The sequence below is a fragment of the Pinus tabuliformis genome, chromosome 6 (genome assembly GCF_031772625.1).
Source record: "Pinus tabuliformis cultivar Carrire ecotype Pingquan chromosome 6, CPIR1, whole genome shotgun sequence".
Classification (NCBI taxonomy): domain Eukaryota; kingdom Viridiplantae; phylum Streptophyta; class Pinopsida; order Pinales; family Pinaceae; genus Pinus; species Pinus tabuliformis.
This window is the reverse complement of record NC_142292.1, coordinates 571,373,244-571,396,156: the sequence shown is the minus strand read 5'-3', so window position 1 is coordinate 571,396,156 and position 22,913 is coordinate 571,373,244. Positions and strand designations below refer to the sequence as shown.

Here is a 22,913-nt window from a genome sequence, read left to right as displayed (position 1 = left end):
CAACATGTTAGGAACCAACTTTTTTCACCTTGAAGCCAATCTTTGCTTCCCAACTCTGTTTTCTTCATGCTTTATCTTCTTATCCTTCACAACCTTCCATCTTCCCTTAACCTTTGGCACCCCACCCATCTCAATCACCACCTCATATGACCCATCTCCTCCTCTTCTTAGCATAACATGTTCACCACCTTAATGCTTTTTCAACTTTCCTCGCCCATAACTTTTTGTCTTCCTACATACATATTTTTTTATACGTGTTTGCAATATCTATATTCTATTATACTTTCAATCCTCCTTCATTTTTCAATAATACTTCATGTTACACCTCTAAATACACTTGCATCAATCAAACACATTATACACATTAATGATTAATCTAAAGACTAATTAATAATAACAATGAACATATCTTTAAATCTAAATTATAGTAGCTAAGTAGATATTACACGTGTATTCATAGATTCAAGGACAATTATTTCCCTACATTTATGTTAAAACACATAAGGAAAAATAGAAAAATAGAAATACTACTCAGAATGAATTATCAATTGAACCAATCAAACATTTTATATTCTATTTGGACAATTATTTCCCTACATTTATATTAAACAAATAAGGAAGAATAAAAAAATAAAAATACTGCTCAGAATGAATCATCAATTGAACCAATTAAACATTTTATATTCTATTTAATGGTCCAAAAATCTCAACCTTTTATATTTTATTTGATGTTCCAAAAACTTTAAAAACAAAACTTCCAAGTCAGCTTTCTCATCAATAAAACAAAACTATATTAATCTATAATGTTCGATGAAATTTCTGTGAATTTAAGAAAAAATAATTAAAAAATGATTTTGTCCACTAATGAACTTACTTAGATGAGCCCGAACCTTTAGTAAGCTCTTCGCCCTATGTTACACCAATATTAAACAGTTACGTTTGGAATCTAAACAGCTGTGGGCTGCCCTGTCGTTTTCAATCGCGTACTCTAATGAGGCGGAGGAATGGCTCGGAAAGTTGTAGAAATTTCAGTCATATTTAAAAAAAATTGGCAAGAATTTTTGTAAATACAAGTTATAGTTGTTAAACTTCAAAATTTTAAGTGTTTTAGACGTTTTTGATGGTGCTGAATCCATTTCCATCATCAAAAACATGATTCAAATACTCCATCTACAAGATTTTTTGAAATCTTTTTGCCCAAATCTTAACCACTTTTAACCATCCAGACAATTTTCAATTGTTTTGAATGTTCTACGGTCTCATATGAGACCTCAGAACTTTCCAATTGCGATTTGTTAACGTATTCCAATGCCGTGTGGTTCTCAATTGTTTGTAATGCTCGTGGCTATTACAAGAGCTGGAATCTTTGGAATATTTCAAAGTGCAATTTGTTTATTTATCCCAATAAACAAAAACAGTAATGGATCGTCCATGATCTGATGTGACCTATATATAATTTCATGGTGTCCAGAAAATGGTCTAGATTCATTCTCCTTACAACTATTTCAGGCCACATTTAAATGGTACCGAGGTGTTCGAAAAGAGGTCCAGGTTCATCCCCTTGCCACGTAGGATGCACATGTGGCTTCCTGCTCTTACTGCCTAAGCAAACAGGATATAGACCATATAGACCTCATAATACATCCAACGCCATTGAAGAGTTTTCAAATTTGTGCTAGGTTTGACATGAAAATGCAAAACTTGAGGAAAATGCTGACACTCATTGGCGATTTCGCAAAATGGGAGAGTTTCTGATCTTTCAAAATTGCAAATTTGAATAAGGAAGAAAGTTAAATACCCACATCAAAATTCCCTGAATTTCTCCAGTTTTGTGGCAATTGTTGCAGATATCCTAGGAAACTCCAGTGCTCATTCTAGAATCATATCCTAGAGCAGCTTCCCTCCAACTTAGGGGCACCTACCCAACAGTTTTATTTCCTCTGCAATGGCTTCAACAGGTGCAGCAATTTTCAGGACACCTAGAGCTCAATCCCCGCATCAAGGCCTCCCGTTCCTTACGCAAAATCCCATGTACGCAAATTCTGTTCGTTTCAAGTACAGAGCTGCTTTAACTCAGTCCCCAATGTCTTCTTGCATGAGGAAAAGGGGTGTTATTAGGAGTTCTCTGATTGAGCCAGATGGAGGGAAGCTGGTGGAGCTGATTGTCCCAGAAGACCAGAGGGCCTCACTGAAAAGGGATGCTGCTTCACTGCCTCGGATAAAGCTCTCAAGGATTGATCTGGAATGGGCACATATTGTGAGCGAAGGATGGGCCAGCCCTCTTAGGGGCTTCATGAGACAGGCCGAGTTTCTCCAAACACTTCATTTCAATTCCCTCAGGCTGCAGGATGGTTCAGTTGTCAACATGTCGGTACCGATTGTATTGGCCATTGATGACCTGCAGAAAGAAGCAATCGGGCGGTCGAATGACGTTGCATTGCTGGACTCGAATGGACAACTTGTTGCAATTCTCAGAAAGTTAGTACGCCTTCTTTGTTCCTCATATTGTTTTTGTTTTTATTTCAAAGTGACTGGAGAAACAACAAAGAGTGGTGTTCTTTTGGCTGGGGTGCCAGGCTTTAGTGTTTTTATCTATTCCCTGAATCCCCAGGTTCTGGCACCTGTCTCATCCCTTAGAGATTCTGCAAAAAGGGCATAGGCATATACTGTGATACCATGTTACAAAAAGGGTTACAACAAGGGCAATGTGTGTAAATACACGTGGCAGTTAACTGGGTGCATACTTACATGACAAAAGAACCAATATGGGTAGATAAAATTTAACACATTTAAAGGAAAAGGCAATCTATAATGGAGTTATGCCCATTTTGTCTCTGATTATTAGGTTGCCCATGCATATTTGGTATCCATAGAAGATACGTACTCTTGTATAAAATATGTAAAATATAGAAATCATATGAAATAAATTGGAGGATATAAATAGTGACTTAGGCAAGAATGCGATATTTAATAATAATAAATATTATTAATATGATATATAATATTATCAATATATATTGTTATTATTTTTTATGGAAATTTTTAGTGAACACAAGCAAGCGATACTTTTCCTAGCACGAGAATTTATGAAACGAGCGCGTCTCACATGCTACAATAGTCATAGTCACAAGACTTGGCCGGGAGACCTAGGAAATTTTGACCTAGGACCTTAGATGGGCCGATTTGACCTTGGATCCGATAACCCTGATCCAGACCTAGGTTGACTCACCATCTCCATAAAAACATTGTCGATTTAAGCAAAAACTTGATTTCTTGAAAAACCCATCAACTCAAATGCAAAATCTGCTGGATCATGAAAAAACAACCGGGCACTTTTTGACTCATGAAAAAACCATTAAGTCCTTTGAGTTTGTGTTCAATTTTTAACATGCTTACATTTTACATTTATTAACTCAAATTTTTAACATTAAAAGTTAACAATGGAACCCTCATTTCAAGATGTTTGGTAATGGACTCATATCCATAGGACCTCACACAGAGAAAGTAGAAACTGGTATGTTTTAAGTTTTTAGTGGACTTACAATTTTTTAGCATTTTGACATTTCAACTATTTGTGAAATGGAACAATGCATATTTTCTCTCCTGTGCTTCTTCAGTTGAGCAATGTAGGATTGTGGGATCAAAACATAGCAATTGCAGGCTAGCAAAGAAGAATCAAGAAAATGCCAAAGGAAATGTATTGGTAATGACATTAGCCTTCTCATTACTAAGTAGGGTTCAACTTAATGGGTGAATTGCCTTTGTTGGCCTAGGTTGCTATATGATTTTAGATATGACTTAGGGTTCAACTTAATGGGTCCATTGCCTTGGGTGGCCTAGCTTGCTATATGATTTTATATATGACTTAGGATTCAACTTAATGTGTGCATTGCCTTGGTTGGCCTAGGTTGCTATATGATTTTAGATATGCCTTTTTCAGTTTTGACACTTGACATTGAACACTTTGAGAAGTTGAGTTCATTTTGGTTCATGAATAATAATTTCAAGCCAAGGTCCATGGTGATTTAAAATTTTGATAGAGTGATGATATAATGATTGGCCGTAATTGTATGATAACTTGGATATGTTATGTTTGTATCACATTAACTGCAATCATGTCTATTCTCAATTGAATGCAAAAATAAAGATTCTTTTTTCTTTGTTGGCTTGACCTAACGGGGATTTGAACTTCGAATCTCATTGTTTACATAATACTTCATAATGTGATGATTGCCAATAGAGTCCCCCCCATGGACTTAAAAAAGCAAGATTCTTGAAAATCTATGTATTTTGTATTTTTCAATACATTAAGTCATTGTTGGGTTGACTCATGAGTTTTTGCCTAGTCTCGAGTCAATTTTAATTATTCATTGAAAAAGTGTCTTATGCGAGGTCAAGTCTAGTGACATTGTTTATCCTTTGGTAAACAATCACAAATAAGAGTGTGTTTTTCAAAAGTCTCCCATGATTTGCACTTGGTCCCAAATGTAATAAACAACCCACTTACACAAGGACATTTTCCTAAAAGGGGCAAACATACTTCTCAGTGGCTTTGAACTTTTGTGGGGGGCTTAAGAGCACCCTCACTTTTACCAACTAACCAAGTTGTATTGACTATTGTATTAAATTATACTAGTGTGTGCATGTGTGTGTGTGTATTGAGGAAACTCATTGGGCACTTCCCCTCATTCCAAGGATAGTACCTAGGGTAGATCAAATTTTGCAAAAGCTCAATTGCTAAAACAATATCATCGTGATCATGATATTCAATGAATGACTAATGAAGTGCATCACATGACAATGTAAGCTTTGAACTTGAGTGGAGAGGATAACAATTTTCCTTGCAACCACTCGGGCTAGACTCACTTGACATATTAGTGGTTATATTTATAATATCTAGTTGTTGATTCGTAAAGTTTGTAATGCACCTACACCTTCACTTCATGGAGGTTTCTCAATTTTTCAACATTCTCTACTCTCTTTAAAATACATTATACCCATCCTTAATTATGGAGTGCATATTTGATCATTTTATGCTCATAATTTCAATCACATTGAATGGAATAACTCTTAAACAATAATTATGTGTGCTCATTATCTACCAAAAAAGGTGTATGAAATAATCATAAATCTAGCATGCAAGAACTTATGAGAAAAATAGTGCAAAAGCCCCAAGGGTTAGTGCAATTGGTTGAACCATCCACCTAAGGCGTGTTGTCTATGGAGAGGCCATAGGTTACTATCAACTTTTTGTTGAGAAATCTAGGGGCAGCTAGATTAGGTGATTTCTCTTACTTTGATAAATGTTTGTGATGTATTGTTACTTAACTTGGTTAGCTTCTTTCTTTACTTGATTATAATTAGTGTTCTTATCATCAAACAACTACCAAACAATAAAGAACAATGAGACAAGAGGACACAAGATATAGGCTATCAACCAGGGCCAAAACCTCTCCCCTTGAGAGGAAAACCCAAAAGAACTCTTATCTTCTTATAGAACTTCAAATGACAAATTCCAATACCTATGACCCTTCACCAAGACTCCTCCAAGACTAAGTCAAACTCCTCCTTATTTCTTATGAAGTGAACCCAAGTCAAACTTGCTTTATGACAACAACATCTTCTCCCTTGACCAAGAATACGGACCTGCAACTTTTGACTGCAATTTTTTGGCCCTTGCTACAGAAACCCTTGGTGGCATGTGTGAGGGAATTATGGTGATTTCAACTTCTTTTCTTCTTCGCTAGGGTAGCCCTCTCTTCTTTGATTACTCGACCTTGCAAACTTAGCTTCTTGTCACAAAAATTTCGGCTTCTTTTGCAACTCGTCCTCACTGCAACAAGGTGATGCCCTAGATCTCGCACGTGTGAAGAGGTGTAGCCCAAAACATATCAAAAATTCAAATTTTTTTTTTTTTTTTTTTCTGCTTGTTTCTTCTCCTCTTCCTTGCTCTTCTTTTTGGTCTCCTTATCTTATTAATCAAACTTCTTGTGTGCTGGATGAATGTCCTTTGAATGAGGCCAAGTGCTACTATTTATAGGCATCTTTGAGTGAATAGGCCGACTTGTTCCACTTGGTAGGCCGACTTGTTGTAGTATGGTGACAAGGTCTTGTAGGGTCTTTGACTCTAATTTTGACTCAAATCAATTTTTCTTTACAAAATGTAACATGCCCAAAGGGTCTTCCATGCATAACAATGACTCTTATGACTTGTTGACTCAAAGACAAGCCCTATAAGCACTCAATGGGTGCTTGACCTATAAAACAAGTAACCTTGAGCATGAAACCCATGCCTCAAGAATGACAATGATAATTTTATTTTTTCTCTTTACATCAAATACATAGAATCATGATTACACATGTCATTATGAAGACCGAACCTAGTTACATATTTCAACACTCCCTCTTAACTAGTGAGGTATTCATAATCCATACAAGGTACTTGGACATTCTCAAACTGAAGAATTCTCATAAGGAGAGTCAGATTGGTAAGCCATCTCATAAGCTATCTTATCAGCTAATACCAAAGCATCTCATCATAGCTGTTGACACCTAATCCGAAACGGATGGGTGAACTGGACAATCATCTAGAAGATGAACTGATCCGTTTTATTTTTTGTATATAAACATGAGTTAGTTAATGAATAAGATCATCAGTTCTTTTCTCCCGCTCAACCTGGAGTTACCCTGGCCTGCCATGGTATCAGAGCACAGGTCCCAGTCCCTGAAATAGTTGTAACTCCTGTTGTTCTGAGAGCTGCTCATACCTGAGCGCTGCTCTCTTCTGAGCGCTGCTCTGCTCTGACATCCTGAGCGATTCCCTGACTGCACTATAAGCGTTTTTCAAGGCGGTATTGCGCTCTCTGACTGCCAGAGACTGCGCACTGTTTTTATAAACGTTTGTCTGACATGAATGTATCGGTTATGCCTGAGTGCCATTGTCCTCGGTCATGAGAAATTTGATTTCCGTGGTCACCTGTTTTGTCAGTCCTACTATTGTGAATTTCTGAGAACACCGTCTGTGGATAGGTCTACGTTCAAACTTTGGAGTCCGGGAATGACCGCAGTCGAAACTTGGACCGATACGCGGTGAAATGTTCCGCCGATAATCCAAAGCTTGTACCGCCCCTGCGCTCCTCCAATGCCATAAATTTAAGGCTGTTCTTTCTCCACAACCTGGCTTTGGCTGCGGCCTCTTAATGATTCCGTTTTTTGTCCCAAGATATGTCGTTGCTGTAAACCATATTGATCTCTGTCTTCTCGACAAAATCGCCTTGAACAGAAGCTTGTGCTTGAGACCCGACTTCATCATTTTCTGAACAATTCAACTTCGTCTCGGACTCTTCTTTAGCCCCAGCTTGTTCGATCACGCCACCGGGTTCCGTGTCTTGCTGCGCCCCTTGAGCCGTGGGCCTCAGACTTTGATAAAAGCCCCTTGCAGCCACTGCTGCACCGCCAATATCTGCATCTCGTTCAAATTGCTTGGGATAAAGACTTCTTCCCATCATAATTCGATTCTCATTGGGATGCTCTCTCATGACCATTGTGACAGAGTATACCAACACCGAGTCTATGCTTCTGTCGTATAAGCTACACCGAGTGGAGATCACGCGAGGGTTGGCATTATCAATCATTGTGACGAATCTGGAGGCTACCTGCTATCTGGAAAGCTTAGTTTGGGTTGAACTCTGAAGGTGAAACCGATTACTTAATATGGAGTTATGCTGATCAGCATATAAATGAAGGTAGAAAACCTTTATCAATGTTTTGTTCGTTGTAATGCCAATGCTGTGTGCATTAACAAACTCTTATTAAATATAGTTAGTATATACATCGTTCTTTGCATCCGCACGATTTTTAATGTGAGACAGTGGCGCAGTTTGTTAAGGAGCCAAGCTATGCTACAGATTTGAGTTTACCAACTATTTGAGACGCAGTTTGCAATTTGTATTTGAAACGCAGTTTGCATTTTGTGCAATTTGTATTTTGTGGAGTGATGGAATCTGCGAGTTGAGGCTGGCAGAATTTGAGAAGTCGTTTTTTTTATGAAGAAATAGTTATTGGGTAGAGTGCATGTAAATGAATTGATGTCGCTTTTGTTCAAGAACAGTTGAATGGCGCAGAGGATCTCTTTCAGATTTTGATCCTGTGGTGATTCGGTCCTCTCGGACTTGTAGAAAAACAAGTGCGTTTACAGTAATAGATTCTGCTGCTAAACTGAGATTGTATGTGCGTTGATTGCATGCTGGTGTATTTACAATACATTGAAATTTTTTGATCACTTTATATGCGGTGTTCCTTTTATTGAGATAGCGGTGCTGAGTTAACACTGTTGCTGTGGCGGTGCTTTATATGTGCACTAACGCTGTATATATGTGTGCACTGTGGTTACATTAACCAGCATTTGAGTTTTTACATATGTAATATGGTGAGGATCTTTGGAGGGCTTTGAAGAAACAGTAAAGTATTTGCCCTTTTTGAGTATAGTTTCACTGTACATCAGTAGAAGTTCTTTTTATCAGCAAATTTATTTTTCTATCAGCAAAAATAATTTTTGTTACAGTATGCATTCAAAAGAAAGAGAAAGATATTTCAGAGGCAGGGGGGGCAGACATTCTCAAGCAGAAAAGGCAGACTTACATTGCATTCGCTGCAAACGAAATGGATCTCATGATGCTTCTACATGCAAGCTACCATGGGAAAAGATTGAGCAGAGAAGAAATCAGCAGAAAGGTAAAACTGATGACACAGACAAAGGTAAAGCACCTGAATCCGCTCACTATATTGAGGCACAATGTAACATTGGAGTAAATGAAGATCTGTTTAATGCTTCACTTACTTCTTCGAAAAATGACTGGTTGCTTGATTCAGGAGCAACCTGTCATATGACTCATAGGAAAGATTTTTTTGAAGATTTCACTGACAATGTTGATGGAGCAGTATACTTTGCAGATCAGTCAAAAATCAAGCCATCAGGGCTTGGCACAGTCAGGCTTAAACTGCCTGGTCTTCCAGACTTTCTTCTGGACCATGTTCTATATCTCCCACAGCTCAAGAGAAACTTGCTGTCCCTGGTCCACATCCGCCAGCAAGGTCACTCCATTCATATGTTTGATGGCAAGCTTGAGGTAAGAAAGGCATCTGACCACTCACTTGTCATGAGGGGTATAGAAGAAGAAAGACTTCTTAAACTGCAAGGAACCTCTGCTCATGCACAACATTTTTCATATATTTCTCATCATGAAGAAGGTACACTTCCATCAAGTTTATTATGGCATGCTAGATTTGGACATTTAAATTATGATAGTCTCCGCTTGTTGAAGAAAAATGGTGTTGCTGGTTTGCCTACAATTCCTAGAAAACATAAGCAATGTGATGCTTGCATTCTAGGAAAGCATAGCAAACAGTCTTTTCATGATTCACATTCAAGAGCACATAGGAAGCTTGAACTCATTCATTTAGATTTATGTGGTCCAATGCCTGTTTCTTCTGCAAATGGAAATAAATATATCATGACATTTATTGATGATTACACCAGAATGTGTTGGGTTTACTTATTGAAGAACAAATCTGATGCTTTTCAAACATTCAAGAATTTTCATAAGTGGATTGAAAATGATGCATAATCTCATATTGGGTCTATTCGCACTGATAATGGAAAAGAATATACATCAAATGAATTTGAACACTATCTTCGCCAACATGGGATTAAACATCAAACAATTGTGCCTTATAATCCTCAACAGAATGGTGTAGCTGAAAGAATGAACAGAACAATTTTGAATATGGTACGATCCATGCTTTTCTTCAAAAATGTAAAGACAATGTTTTGGGCTGATGCTGTTCTATGTGCTGCATATATAAAGAATAGATGTCCATCTAGTGCTATAAGAAACAAGACTCCTTATGAATTGTGGTATGGACATGTTCCTTCGGTAAAACATCTCAGGATTTTTGGTTCCACCTGTTATGCTTTAATACCAAAGGTACATAGAAACAAACTTGGTGCTAGAAGTCGTAAGTGTATCTTCCTGGGGTATTCAAACACATCTAAAGCATACCGCCTCTATGATGAAGTAAATAAAAAGTTTGTTTTATCTAGAGATGTCATTTTTCTTGAATCATCCAAATCTGACAGTGTTGTTGAGCGGCAACTTGATCGCTTGGATAGATTCACAAAACCGAAATCATTTCAAGAGTTTGATAATCAGATTCCACATCTTGAAGGGGGGATTCCTATACTAGATCAACATGTGGAATCTTCTTCTGAAGAACAATCTCCCCTGCATGACACTCCAACAACGGATGATGCTTTAAGTGATGTAATTGATAGAATTGGGAGACTCAATCTTGATTCAGACCCAACTCAATCAACAGAGCAGCCTGGACCATCTCAGAAAGGTCCCCCAAAGTGGCTGACAAAGACACTTGAAAGTGTTCATCCTGATGAAATTGGAAAAACAGGAACCAGAAATACAAACCGACAAGATGGAGGTGATGTAGATAACTCTAATTCACCTGTTGATATGGATGTTACTTATGATTGTGAATTGAACTTGTCTACAGATTTTGAACCAACTTCCTTCAAAGAAGCTGCTTCTCATGATGAATGGAAAGAAGCGATGCAGAAGGAGTATGATGCCCTCATAAAGAATGGCACTTGGAAGCTGGTTGATCCTCCATTTGGAACCAAACCAATTGGCTGCAAGTGGGTCTACAAGAACAAGTACAAAGCTGATGGCTCACTTGACAAGCACAAAGCTAGGCTTGTGGCAAAAGGTTTTGCACAGAAGGAAGGGGTCGATTATGAGGAAACTTTTGCTCCCACAGCAAAATGGGCCACCATCCGGACACTCTTTGCACTAGCTGCTCAGAACGGTTGGAAAGTCCATCAAATGGATGTAAAAACTGCATTCTTGAATGGAGACCTAAAAGAGAATGTTTTTATGTCCCAGCCTGAAGGATTTGCTGTGAAAGGACATGAACACAAAGTATGCAAACTTGTGAAGTCCTTGTATGGCCTCAAACAAGCACCACGAGCCTGGTATGAAAAACTAACTGAGCATCTTCTGAAACTCAACTTCAAACATTTTGATCTTGATGATGCAACTTTATTTGTCAAGAAAGTTGGCAAAACAGTTGTATATCTTGTGGTATATGTAGATGATCTTTTAATGACAGGGAACAATGAAAGCGATATTGCATCCATAAAGAAAGAATTAGGAATTTTTTTTGAAATGACTGATTTGGGCTACGTTCATTACTATCTTGGCATTGAAGTAACCCAACATCCAAAGTCCATATTTCTTTCTCAAAAGAAATACATTGGAGATTTGTTAAACAGATTTGGCATGACAGAGTGCAATCCCCTTTGTACTCCAATGGAACAAAACTTGAAGCTCACATCTATTGAAGGAAAGGAATTTGAGGATGCAACAAAGTATAGACAGCTTGTAGGAAGTCTTATCTACCTCACTACTACCAGACCAGACATTTCATTTGCTGTTGGAATCCTCTCCAGGTTCATGCAAAAGCCTTGTGAGGGACATTGGTCTGCTGCAAAAAGAGTTCTAAGGTACTTGAAGGGAACTCAAGACCTTGGAATCAAGTATACACAGGTGGACGACTTCAACTTGATTGGATACTCTGATTCAGACTTCGATGGAGACAAAGAAACTGGGGTATCTACTTTAGGATATGCTATGAGTCTTGGATCAGGAGCTGTCTCCTGGAGATCACGCAAACAATCAGTACCAACAGATTCCACAACAGAAGCAGAATATGTGGCAGCAGCTGAAGCAACGAAAGAAATTGTGTGGCTCAGGAAAATTCTTGAAGATTTGCAAGTAAAACAAATACAATCAACTCCACTCATGATTGATAACACATCTGCAATAAAGTTGGCCAAGAACCCAAAGTTCCATGATCGTACTAAGCACATCAATACTAAATATCATCTGATCCGACATCATGTTGAGGCCAAAACAATCCATCTCCGTCATTGTTCCACAAACGAGCAAATTGCAGACATCTTCACCAAAGCGCTTGGAAGAGAAAAGCTTGAAAGATTCAGAACGATGCTTGGACTCACCAACATCCCTTCAGATTAAGGGGGGGAATGTTGACACCTAATCCGAAACGGATGGGTGAACTGGACAGTCATCTAGAAGATGAACTGATCCGTTTTATTTTTGTATATAAACATGAGTTAGTTAATGAATAAGATCATCAGTTCTTTTCTCCCGCTCAACCTGGAGTTACCCTGGCCTGACAATAGCAATCAACATTGTCACATAGCAAGACCTTGACTAACAACTCTATCTCTCCACAAGATCAGAGCACAATGCTGGTGAGACCAACGACTGATAGACAACATCATCATTGTCTCTTAAGGCACATACTCCACCCGGGTGTTCAAAGGGTATGTCCTTTTAGGACAATTCTTGTCTTGGAATAATACATCCTCAAGAAATTTCCTCTTTGACTACTCTTGCCTATTGGATGCCCTACCACATCCTCAAAGAGTATCGGAATCAATCTCATATGCTTACCCAATCCTTCATTCTTTCTTCACAACATGAAGACAAGAATGATTTGTCTATCTCTTCCTCTCAACTAGGGAATATATACTCATTCCTATAAAAGGAATATACCCAAGCTCCCTCTTACTTAGGGACTTGTCCAAGCTCCCTCTTAACTAGGGACTTGTTATCAACAACAACTATCTGCTCTTTAGTGGAGATCATGGTACTATCAACTACTTGTAGGAATCCTCCTTTCGATGTCATGAACTTCATCTTCTTCATTATGGAACCTTGATCTTCTAGATCTTCTTTGCAGGGCATCGACCATCCATCATTTTCCTTCAAAAAATCATAGGGTTGAACTAGTAGCCATGTCATCCTTCTCTTCATCGGAAAGTGATCTTCTAGTCCACATCTGGCTTTTCTTCCTACAACTACCTCTTTCAAGTCACGTTTCTATCAAGATCTTCCATGCAATCACATAAGTACTAGTTGTAGGTGACATCTACAACTCTCTTTCGGTAGCCCTGTTTCAACTCAACCAGATGATTTCAAAAATCAAAATGAACATTAAATAAAAAATTATGTTTTTATGATGGCCTTTCGTCATGACGTCAACTTCATGTAACATCAACATCCTGCACATGTATGACTCCATCTCCAAGACATTCAATATCAAGGGTCTTCTACTTTTTCAGACTTTATCAGGGTCTTTATACCTTCTCCATGGAGATGTCATAGCTAATTCTTTTAGTTATCAGATGTTGATCACTTATCTCACCTTACGTGACTACATATGCATATTTCACAAACTCTTCTTCCTTTCTTCACATATTGCTTTCCTCAGGATCTTCTTTACATGGTTCTTTCAACATAGGAACCATGATTATCAACCAACTCATATTCCATATGAGGTCATATTATGTTGATTTCATCTTTTCAACATGTATAAGAGTTCAAGGCACATTGTCTACATGCCTTCATGCATCATTCTAATGGAAGAGATTCTTCTTTTTTGATCATGCTCATGAGATAGATCATTCAATCATTCTAACAACAACCATATGATGACATGAATTTATCTATCTATTACCATATATATACATACCTCTTCCTTCTCTTGGTCATCTAGACTTCCTTCCAGCAACTTCCTTTCCTTGCTTGAAGATGAGATTTCTTCAACCAACTTGACATGCTGCATAGTTTTGTCATCATACCATCATCCTTCATAGCTAGTGGATCCCACACAAGGTGGAATATAGACTATTAACGAGACATTTGCTTCTTCCAAGTAGAGGTGAACGTTCTAATGAAGTTTCCAATGGAGGATCTTGATCATCCTCATCCTACAAATGCTCCTTCCTAATGATAATGATGTATGATGATTTCTTTATCTTCTGTCATGCTAGATGACTTTTTTCAATCATATAGATTTCTATTTTAGTTGCCCTTATATGCTTCCAATGGAGATGCCATGAGCTTCTTTCTTTCTATCATGATGACTGCTACAATCATGTAGACTTTCTACAACTATACTTCCATTCTTCTATGATGATGCCATCTCTATTTCATATTCTAGTGATGCTTCCTATAATGATAGCTATCTTCTTCAAAATTGAAAAAGAACTAAGTGAAGGATATTATCTCAGTCATAGTAGAGATCTTTCACTTCCTTCTCCTTTGATTTCTTCTTTTCAGGTTCTTCCACCTCTTCGGTGACATGGGCCTCAATTCTTTCTTTTCTCTTATTGTTGTCCTTCTTAAGTTTGGGACAATTCCTTTTAAAATGCCCATATTCATTACATTCATAGCATTACATTTTTGACATAGTGATCTTCTTCTTTTTCTGAGGACCAAACTTTCCTTTCTCTTGGCCATGGTAGCGTATGCTTGAACTTGTTGTTGAAAATGCAACAAGATGATGGAGCTTAGTGGAAAGGAGTCGCCTTCACTAAGTGGGCCCGCAGACTATTTTTGGCGCAAAGTCTATTTTTAGACATATGGATCATGGTCTATGAGTTGCAGGATGCTATTTGTGGATGATTGGTCATGTTGGTAAAAATAGATGGACTTCTATTTTTAGACATATGGGCGGAGTCTATTTTTAGACTGCTAGGCTAAAAATAGAACAGTCGAATATTATTAGCTCTTAATAATATTTGGATTATAAACATTATCTTATCCTCTTGGAGCACTTCAGTTCGAGCTACAGATGTGGCACATGCAACTGTCAGAAGGAAATACGCTTTTCTTATGGGTCAGTTGAGCTATTGCATGATGGACTTCAGTTAGAACTCAAGTGATTGAGTTTGGTGGAGTTGATTGAGGAGTTGATGGAGTTGTGTTCAATTTGACTTGGTTGAACTAGTTGTATTTAGTCTAATTGCAGAATACACTAGTGATGAGTGATGTGAATTAATTATTAATTAATTCACTAATTATTAACTCATAAAGCGACTAAATAATACATCAGTTAACTCAGTGCATGGAAAGTTCAGTGGAGACAGGTGTTAGAGGTGGAGACTACTATCAGTTGTGACTATAGCTGTGCATGAGATTTGCACAATCAATGATGGAGATTGCCAATGAGGATTGCGTGGTACAAGTCAAGGGAAAACGAGTTTGGATCAGATCTATTCTCACATTCTCACATTGGATTGCGCAGTAGAGGCAGGCAGACAACGGAGGAGATTTGAACCTGTGACTTGATTCAGATCTGAGCTAGTTTGTGTGTAGCAGGTGGAGATAGTACTGAGTACTTGTGAGGAGTATTGTACTATGTATTGTTACATGTTCTCTATCATTATAATATACAGATAGTTGGGGGTTTTCAGCTGTATGCTTTCCCCGGTTACATACTGTGTTGATATGTGTTATTGATGTGTTTCAATGTGCGCATGCGAATGTTTTGATTCTGCAAATTGATGATCAACGTAGAGGAGGTTATGTATTATGCATGCATTCCGCAAATAGTGTATAATCAGGATAATCTCTGTGAATAAGTGTCATATTATTCAAAATTTCTACACTTGTTCGTTTGATCCAACATTGCTCTTTGCCTTCAACGTAATTTCTTCAATATTGCATAGTGACTAGAGTTCACTGAATGGGGTGGCTTCCTTCTTTCCATAGATACTTGATACAAAGTTACCCCATTCACCAGGTAGTGCATTGAGCACAATGGTGGACATTTCTTTATCGGACGTTATTTCCCCCAACTCTTGTAGTTGGTCTCTTATTTGCGATACCCTCATAAAGTATGAGGCTATCCCTTATTCCTTTGATATCCTCATCTTGTATAGCTCGATTTTGAAAGATATAACTTCTCCTGCAGTGCTTGCAACAAACAATTCTACCAACTTATCATAGATTTCTTGCGATTTCTCCAATTTTGCTACGTACAGGATGAGGGAATCCTTGATTGATTCTATAAGGATTCTTTGAGCCCTTATTTCCCCTTTCATATACTTCGATAGTGCTTGAGCTTGCTCTTGAGATGGTTTGGAGACTTTACCCTTGACATATTCAATAACTTCATTCTCTATGAGGATCAAGTCTATCCTCTTTTTCCATGCAAGGAAGTTTGATGACCCAACCAATTTGTTGCTTTCCTTGCAAAATGAAGTCATTTTAATAGTAGATTCAGACATAGATATAAAGATACTTACTTGTCAAGTGAAGATGCTCTTAGATGATGATATCTTCAACTTGATGCCTTTCTTGATGATTTTGATAATAGAACATGCCTTCTTGATGAAGATGTCTTCGTTCAAGTATGCTTTGATAAGTGATCATTTCTTCAAAGAGAGGGAGACCACCTTGATTTGATGATGATGGCAGTGCTTCTTCTTGCTTCCTTTGGATGTAGAAATGTAGAATATGGAAACATCAAGTGCTTCAAATGTGTAGTTCTTCTTTAAATAGAGGTAGGGTCTTTAGAGGTCTTCTTTTCCTTGATCTTTGAGATGACTACTCCTTCTTGGCGTTCTTGATGCATTTTAGATGATCTTCTTGTGCTTCGGCCCTTGTGTGTCCTTCTTCAATATGTGATCTTCAAGCTGCCTCTTCTTATCTTGTCACCTTGCTCTGAAACCATGTTGAGAAATATAGGGGCAACTAGATTAGGTGATTTATCTTACTTTGATAACTGCTTGTGATGTATTTTTACTTAACTTGACTAGCTTCCTCTTTTACTTGATTATAATTAGTGTTCTTATCATCAAAACAACTACCAAAGACCTATGATCCTTGACCAAGACTCCTCCAAGACCAAGTCAAACTCCTTATTTCTTATGAAGTCAGCGCAAGTCAAACTTGCTTTATGACAACAACAACTTCTCCCTTGACCAAGATTTTGGACCTGCAACTTCTGATTGCAATTTTTCGGCCTGCAACTTTTGGCCCTTGCTGCAGAAACCCTAGGTGGCACATGTGAGGGAATTATGGTGATTTTAGCTTCTTTTCTTCTTTGCTAGGGTAACCCTATCTTCTTTGATTACTCGACCTTGCAAACTTAACTTCTTGTCACAAATATTTTGGCTTCTTCTGCAACTCGTCCTTACTGCAACAAGGTGATGCCCTAGATCTCACACGTGTGAAGAGATGTAGCCCAAAGCAAATAAAAAATTCGTTTTTCTTATGCTTGTTTCTTCTCCACTTTCACGCTCTTCTTTTTGGTCTCCTTATCTTATTGATCGAACTTGTGTGCTGGATGGATGTCCTTTGAATGAGGTCAAGTGCTACTATTTATAGGCTTCTTTAAGTGCCCTAATAGGCTGACTTGTTCCACTTGGTAGGACGACTTGTCATACTTTTGATGGTAGACTTGTTGTAGTATGGTGACAAGGCCTTAGAGGGTCTTTGCTTCTAATTTTGACTCAAATAACTTCTTCTTTACAATATCTAACATGCCCAAAGGGTCTTCCATACATGACAATGAATCTAATGACTTGTTGACTCAAAGACAAGCCCTAGAAGCACTCAATGGGTGCTTGACCTATAAAACAAATAACCTTGAGCATCAAACCCATGCCTCAAGAATGACAATTGTAATTTTATTTTTCTCTTTACATCAAATACATAAGATCATGATTACACATGTCATTATGAAGATTGAACCTAGTTACATATTTCAACACTTTTAGGGTTACTTTGGAAGTGTTTACAGTGTACATGTTTGGGGTGCTTCATGAGATTTGCGGTATATGATGTATTTTCAACCCCTAGATGGTTCAAGATGGGTTGGCACATGAGAAATGGCCCTTGATGAATTTTCATAGTTAAGATAGCTTGCTTTGTGGATGCTTGACCTTAGATGGTTGTCAATTTAGTGTTCTTCCCTTAACTGTTGGAGTTCTCTCAATAGTTTTGTGAATGCCCTTTATTGGGGCCCCATGAAGGATCCACTTGTTTGGAGAATTCCCTACATGGGACGAGGAGCATTGTGAAGCTTGAAGGAGGCCATTGAGTGCATGTGGTAGCTTGGATTCCTATTTGGATGATTGGATATGGCTTGGGGACACATGGGGTTTCCATAATTTTCTTATAGGGGCAATTGATTGAGTAGAGTACATTGCTTAGGAGGATCAATGGAGTCTATGAAGGATTTTAATAGAGGAATGTGGACTTGCCTTGCATAGTTACATCACCTGGGAGCCATTATTGTGCATTGGTACACCTCATAGTCTATGAGGGTCCACTTTGTGATTTTCATCACATCTATGGAAATATTTGTTCCTTGGAGCTGTTGGATCGATTTCGGATGATTCATCTTTATGGAGCTCCTTAATCTTCATGGCATCATATCATTTGATGGAGGCCTTTGGTTGGGGGAGTCTCACTTTTCCTTGATTGGATGATTGTTCTTGTTGTTTGGTGGTCTTTGCACATGTGCTTGCCTTGTTGATCACACCTTGGTTGCACTTTTGATGGTTGTGGAACATACTATCTCATTATGGTGGTTTGGTATACATGCTTATCTTGGATATGGATGATGGTTCTAGTCCCCTAGGGCGTTAGACGATGATGGTGGTAGGAGATAGATGTTTCATGACATCATTGTCAATATTTCCTAGTGACCTTGTGGGTTGATGTATGGTGTTGGCTTCACTAGGATGGCACGTTCTACATGATCCACTTGTGTTGGATGTGTGATGGAGAACATACTTGATGATTGGATGGGTTAACACTTCTTTATGGCCCCTTCTTTTATGATGTTGTTATAGTGGGATGATTCATGTTGCCTTTTTGGGATTTTCCTAGGTGATTTAACTTTATGATGTAACATTTGCTAGACATCACCTTGGGGGAAATGTGTTTAATGATGTGTTTTTTTGTAAAGTTAATTTCTATTCATGCATTAGAGTTGTACATTATAGTTGGTTTTGGTTTGCCACTAGGGAAACCAAACCAACAACAAAACCAAAGTTTCTTCAACATCCAAACATTAAGTACATGAAAGTCTAGCAAAAAAACATAGAGATTGCTCTATAGCCTAGTCTACCCTTGAACATATAGACAAAAAACCAACAAAAGGAGCTAAAGTAATGAGAGTAATGATGACCTGTCAGTGAGACTTAGAAGAGTTTGATACGTCCATTGTGATTGGCTCCTTGATGTTGCCTAGCGAGCATCCTAAATCGAGAAGAAGGCCCAGATGGTCTTCAATTTGTTTCAGGCATTTGTCCGAACTCTAGGAAAAATTGTAACTCGTCCAACCTAAGGAGGATTTCTTCCTTGGCCTCATTGCGATCCAACAATACTCGACCCACCAGAATTTTCAAATGGCACTAGATATCTATAGTATACGTGTGTTGACTATATCTCTCTCTAGTGTGCCATATGTCATGCATACAGTCTACTACATCTCCAACCACTTCGGTATTTATCAAACACCCTTTGTCTCTTGTAATGTTGCATTTTGCCTTTGCTATTTCGTCCTAAATATTCTATAGAGTTTGGGTCTGATAAATTTGTGTAGAAGATTCAACTCTTTGTTGGGCTCGAGAGCATCCATATCCTTTGTAGTATGCTACCACTCACTTGCTCCTAGCGTGTTGACGAGGCATTGTTAGCCAAAACCAAGGATGTCATAGTCATCCCAACAGATAAGTATCTACTCAGAGAAGGAAGTGAAGTGTTGAAAATTGGCAGCTAAGGGATACATTTCCTTGAATAAAATCTCATTTCTGACTATTCTAGAGTGACTTTCTAAAAATAGAAAGTCATGTCTATCATTTCAAGCATGACTTGCCAAAAATAGTAAATCACCTTGATCAATTGGTAATTAAGTATAGATGATGGAAAATCATCCTTAATCAGTCTCAATTGTTAAATTTTTTATTTAATCATCAATATTATCACTAATATTATTATTATTATTCTTATGATACTATAATATTAGTATTATTATTATTATTAAAATAGAAATACATGTCACCTCTCCTACTTGGCACTCAATCATGCCACTTCGTACCTCTCTCTTTCCTTGATGGCACTCGTATCCGTCTCTCTCTCTCTCTCACTTAATGGATTTGTTACACTCCTCTTACACTCTCTTGCACGCATGAAAGGCTCGTCATAGCACTCTTACACACATTAAAGATTCCTCTTATGCACTCTTCAATGCATAAGTTACACTCTCTCTCCTTCAAGGCATGCGTACTCCTCTTAATGGCATGAATTACAAAGGCATGCATACCTCCCTAAATGGCATATGTAACTCCCCCTCAAGGCATGTGAGTTACTCCTCTCCTTCATGGCTTGATCTCCTTGCTCCTCCTATATATATGTGCCTCTCATCTTCACTCTCACTCACTTGTGCATTGTGAAAGGAGACTTCGAACTTGTGAAAGGGAGAGTTGGAGAGACTAGTGAAGGATTTAGAGAGTGAGAGAGAGACTTGGAGAGTAAGAGTAGAACTTGGTGAGCCAAAGTGATTCAGTGTTTGCATCAACTACAACTACCAGAGACCCTCTTCAAATTTGGGTGAATTTCTTCATTCTCTCATTGTTTTCTGTTTCTCTACTGAACAATTGATTTAATAAAAGAAGAATCTGGTTGGGTTTTCCCTTAGTCATTGGACCTAAATTTTTGTGTCTCCTTGTGTTCTTTGCTCTCTTCTATATTGCATATGGTTTGTATGGTGTATGTTCTATTTACAATTGCTTAACTGATATTGCAACTTGAAGAAGTTTTATTTTAAGTAATTGTTTCAGCATAGAACATTAAGTCTTCAACATGAAGGGAAGGGTTAGCCAAGGGGAAGAGAAGCTCAAGATACAAGGGCTCTTTTTAAGGACGGACTTATTCAGATAAGGACTCAAAAGGAAAAGATAGCTACTAGAGAGATAATTCTAGAGTGGAGGGGCAACCCCATGAAACACAACTGCAACAATGCAAGGAAGTAATTGAGAAATGACACAACAACAAAGAAAAGAGGAAACAAGGTTGACAATGCCCAAGTGACGCGTTGAGGGAGAACACCAGATGTAAAGGAAATGACAAAGGAGAGAAATTTTACCACTAGCTAGACTTAATGTAGTTTCCCTGGAAGCCATCTCTTGTTACTCTATTATAATTGAAGAAAACTAGCCCATGAATGCTAATAATTCACAAATCTTCAAGGCCCAGTACCTTAAATTAATAATTGCCTTGTACAAATTTTGGCTACCTTTTGTAACTAATAGTCACACCTACAAATTTTGATTGTTCTTCATGGGAGGGTACTAGGTAGGTCATGAAGGAACTCAAAGATGGCTCTAGATATTCATACCCCAACATCATCATTGTTTGTGATCTCCACCCAATCTCGACCATTAAACCATTACAAGTTCTAGATGAGTGTTTTCACACAATCCTCTGTGTATTAGCATTATGGTATGCAAATAACATTAGGGAGGGTGCATGGCCATGTCCTCATCCATGAGTTCTTGGTGGGAAATAGCCATGCGCTCTTCCACTTGGTACGTCTCAATTACCCCATCCAAGGTGTCATGATGTTAGTACCCTCGTTGATGTTTTATTTCCTAATTTTGACTTAGAAAAGGGGAGTATTACATTATGATTTGATGGTGATCCAAACGTTTCCTAAGGTTAGATGGTGATTTTTGTAATAATCCCCATGGAGATGGTGCATTTTAGGTTGGACTTTATATTTTGTTGTTATCATGGAGGGGTTTTGCTACAAAGAACATCTTTTGTTTACATGGTACTATGCTTTAGTGCACCTTGCATTGACATACATGCTAATGGTGATTTAATCTTCTGATGACTGATTGGGAGGAAGGACTATGGTTATATTTGAGCATTAGCCTTTGTGCACACATGGTTGAATTAACTATTCAATGGTTAAATTAATCTTATTTATCCAAATTAAGATTAATAGCTTGAGTACTCTACTAATATCTTCCTTTTAGCAATTGGAATGGTTATTTGGAGTCAGTGGAAGCTTTCTAGTGGTGTGCCTCACTTCTTGGGCATAGTTTTCAAGACATGCAATATATTATTTGTTTCTTAGAGAGATTGGCACACTTCTCTAGGGCACACTCCCTTGGGTTTGTTGGACGCTTTTATGATATGGCATATGGGGGAGTATTTTATTGATGAGTTCCAAGGTCTCATAAGTTGCACTTCATATGGAGAATATTTTATGATTTGTTGGGTGGTTGAGGTAATTGCATGGAACTTTTTTCTAGGGCGCACTCTCCTAGCTACTCTCTTATCTATATTGCATGGATATTTTAGCTACACTTGGCATCTTTGACCTTCTTTGGAGAGAGCCCTTATCTTTTTGACTTGGCATGCATATATTATTTTATTTGGTTAGTTATGGAGGTTGTCATTGGAAGACATGTAGCATATGAGGAGGGACACATTTGTGACTTAGCATGCTTTTGTACTTGGTACCCTTTCTATTTTAGGAGATTATTCTTAAAGGGTGCATATATGGAAGGTTTATTCTTGCTATTTTTAGATTTTCTTAGAAAGCACACTTGTCTTGGAGCTCCCTTGTATATCAAATTCTTGAAGACTAATGAAGAAGCGAGGTATTGATTTACTTTTTTGTTGTTGGAAAATCGATATTGGTAACTATTAACCTTATTTTCCTTAACTTCTATATTTGCTTGTGAAATTATTAGCTTTCTTGTGTTCTTTTAATTAGATCTTTCATCAAACAAATATCAAGAACATAAACTGCAACAATAGAGGACACAAATATTAGGCTCTCAGCTAGGGAAAAACCCCCTAAGGGAAAAACTCGAAAGCTCTTCTCTTCTTAGAATCTGCTTCAAATGAGATACAAAGACCCAAACCCTAGACTAGTCCTTCTAGTACCAAGTTGTCCCTTCTTCAAGTCCTTCCTTTGATTTGTACTAACCAACTTCAATA

The 22,913-nt window shown here is 37.9% G+C and overlaps 1 protein-coding gene across 1 annotated transcript in view; it reads left to right on the top strand.

Annotated features, from left to right (window-relative positions):
- The first annotated feature begins 1,543 nt into the window (after positions 1-1,543).
- LOC149259802 (ATP sulfurylase 1, chloroplastic-like) overlaps positions 1,544-22,913 on the top strand; it is a 61,966-nt gene continuing 40,596 nt past the window's right edge. The window contains exon 1 of the mRNA XM_089419129.1: positions 1,544-2,478. Coding sequence (XP_089275255.1) covers positions 1,946-2,478 — 533 coding nt within the window. The 5' untranslated portion in view covers positions 1,544-1,945. The remainder of the gene's footprint in view (positions 2,479-22,913) is intronic.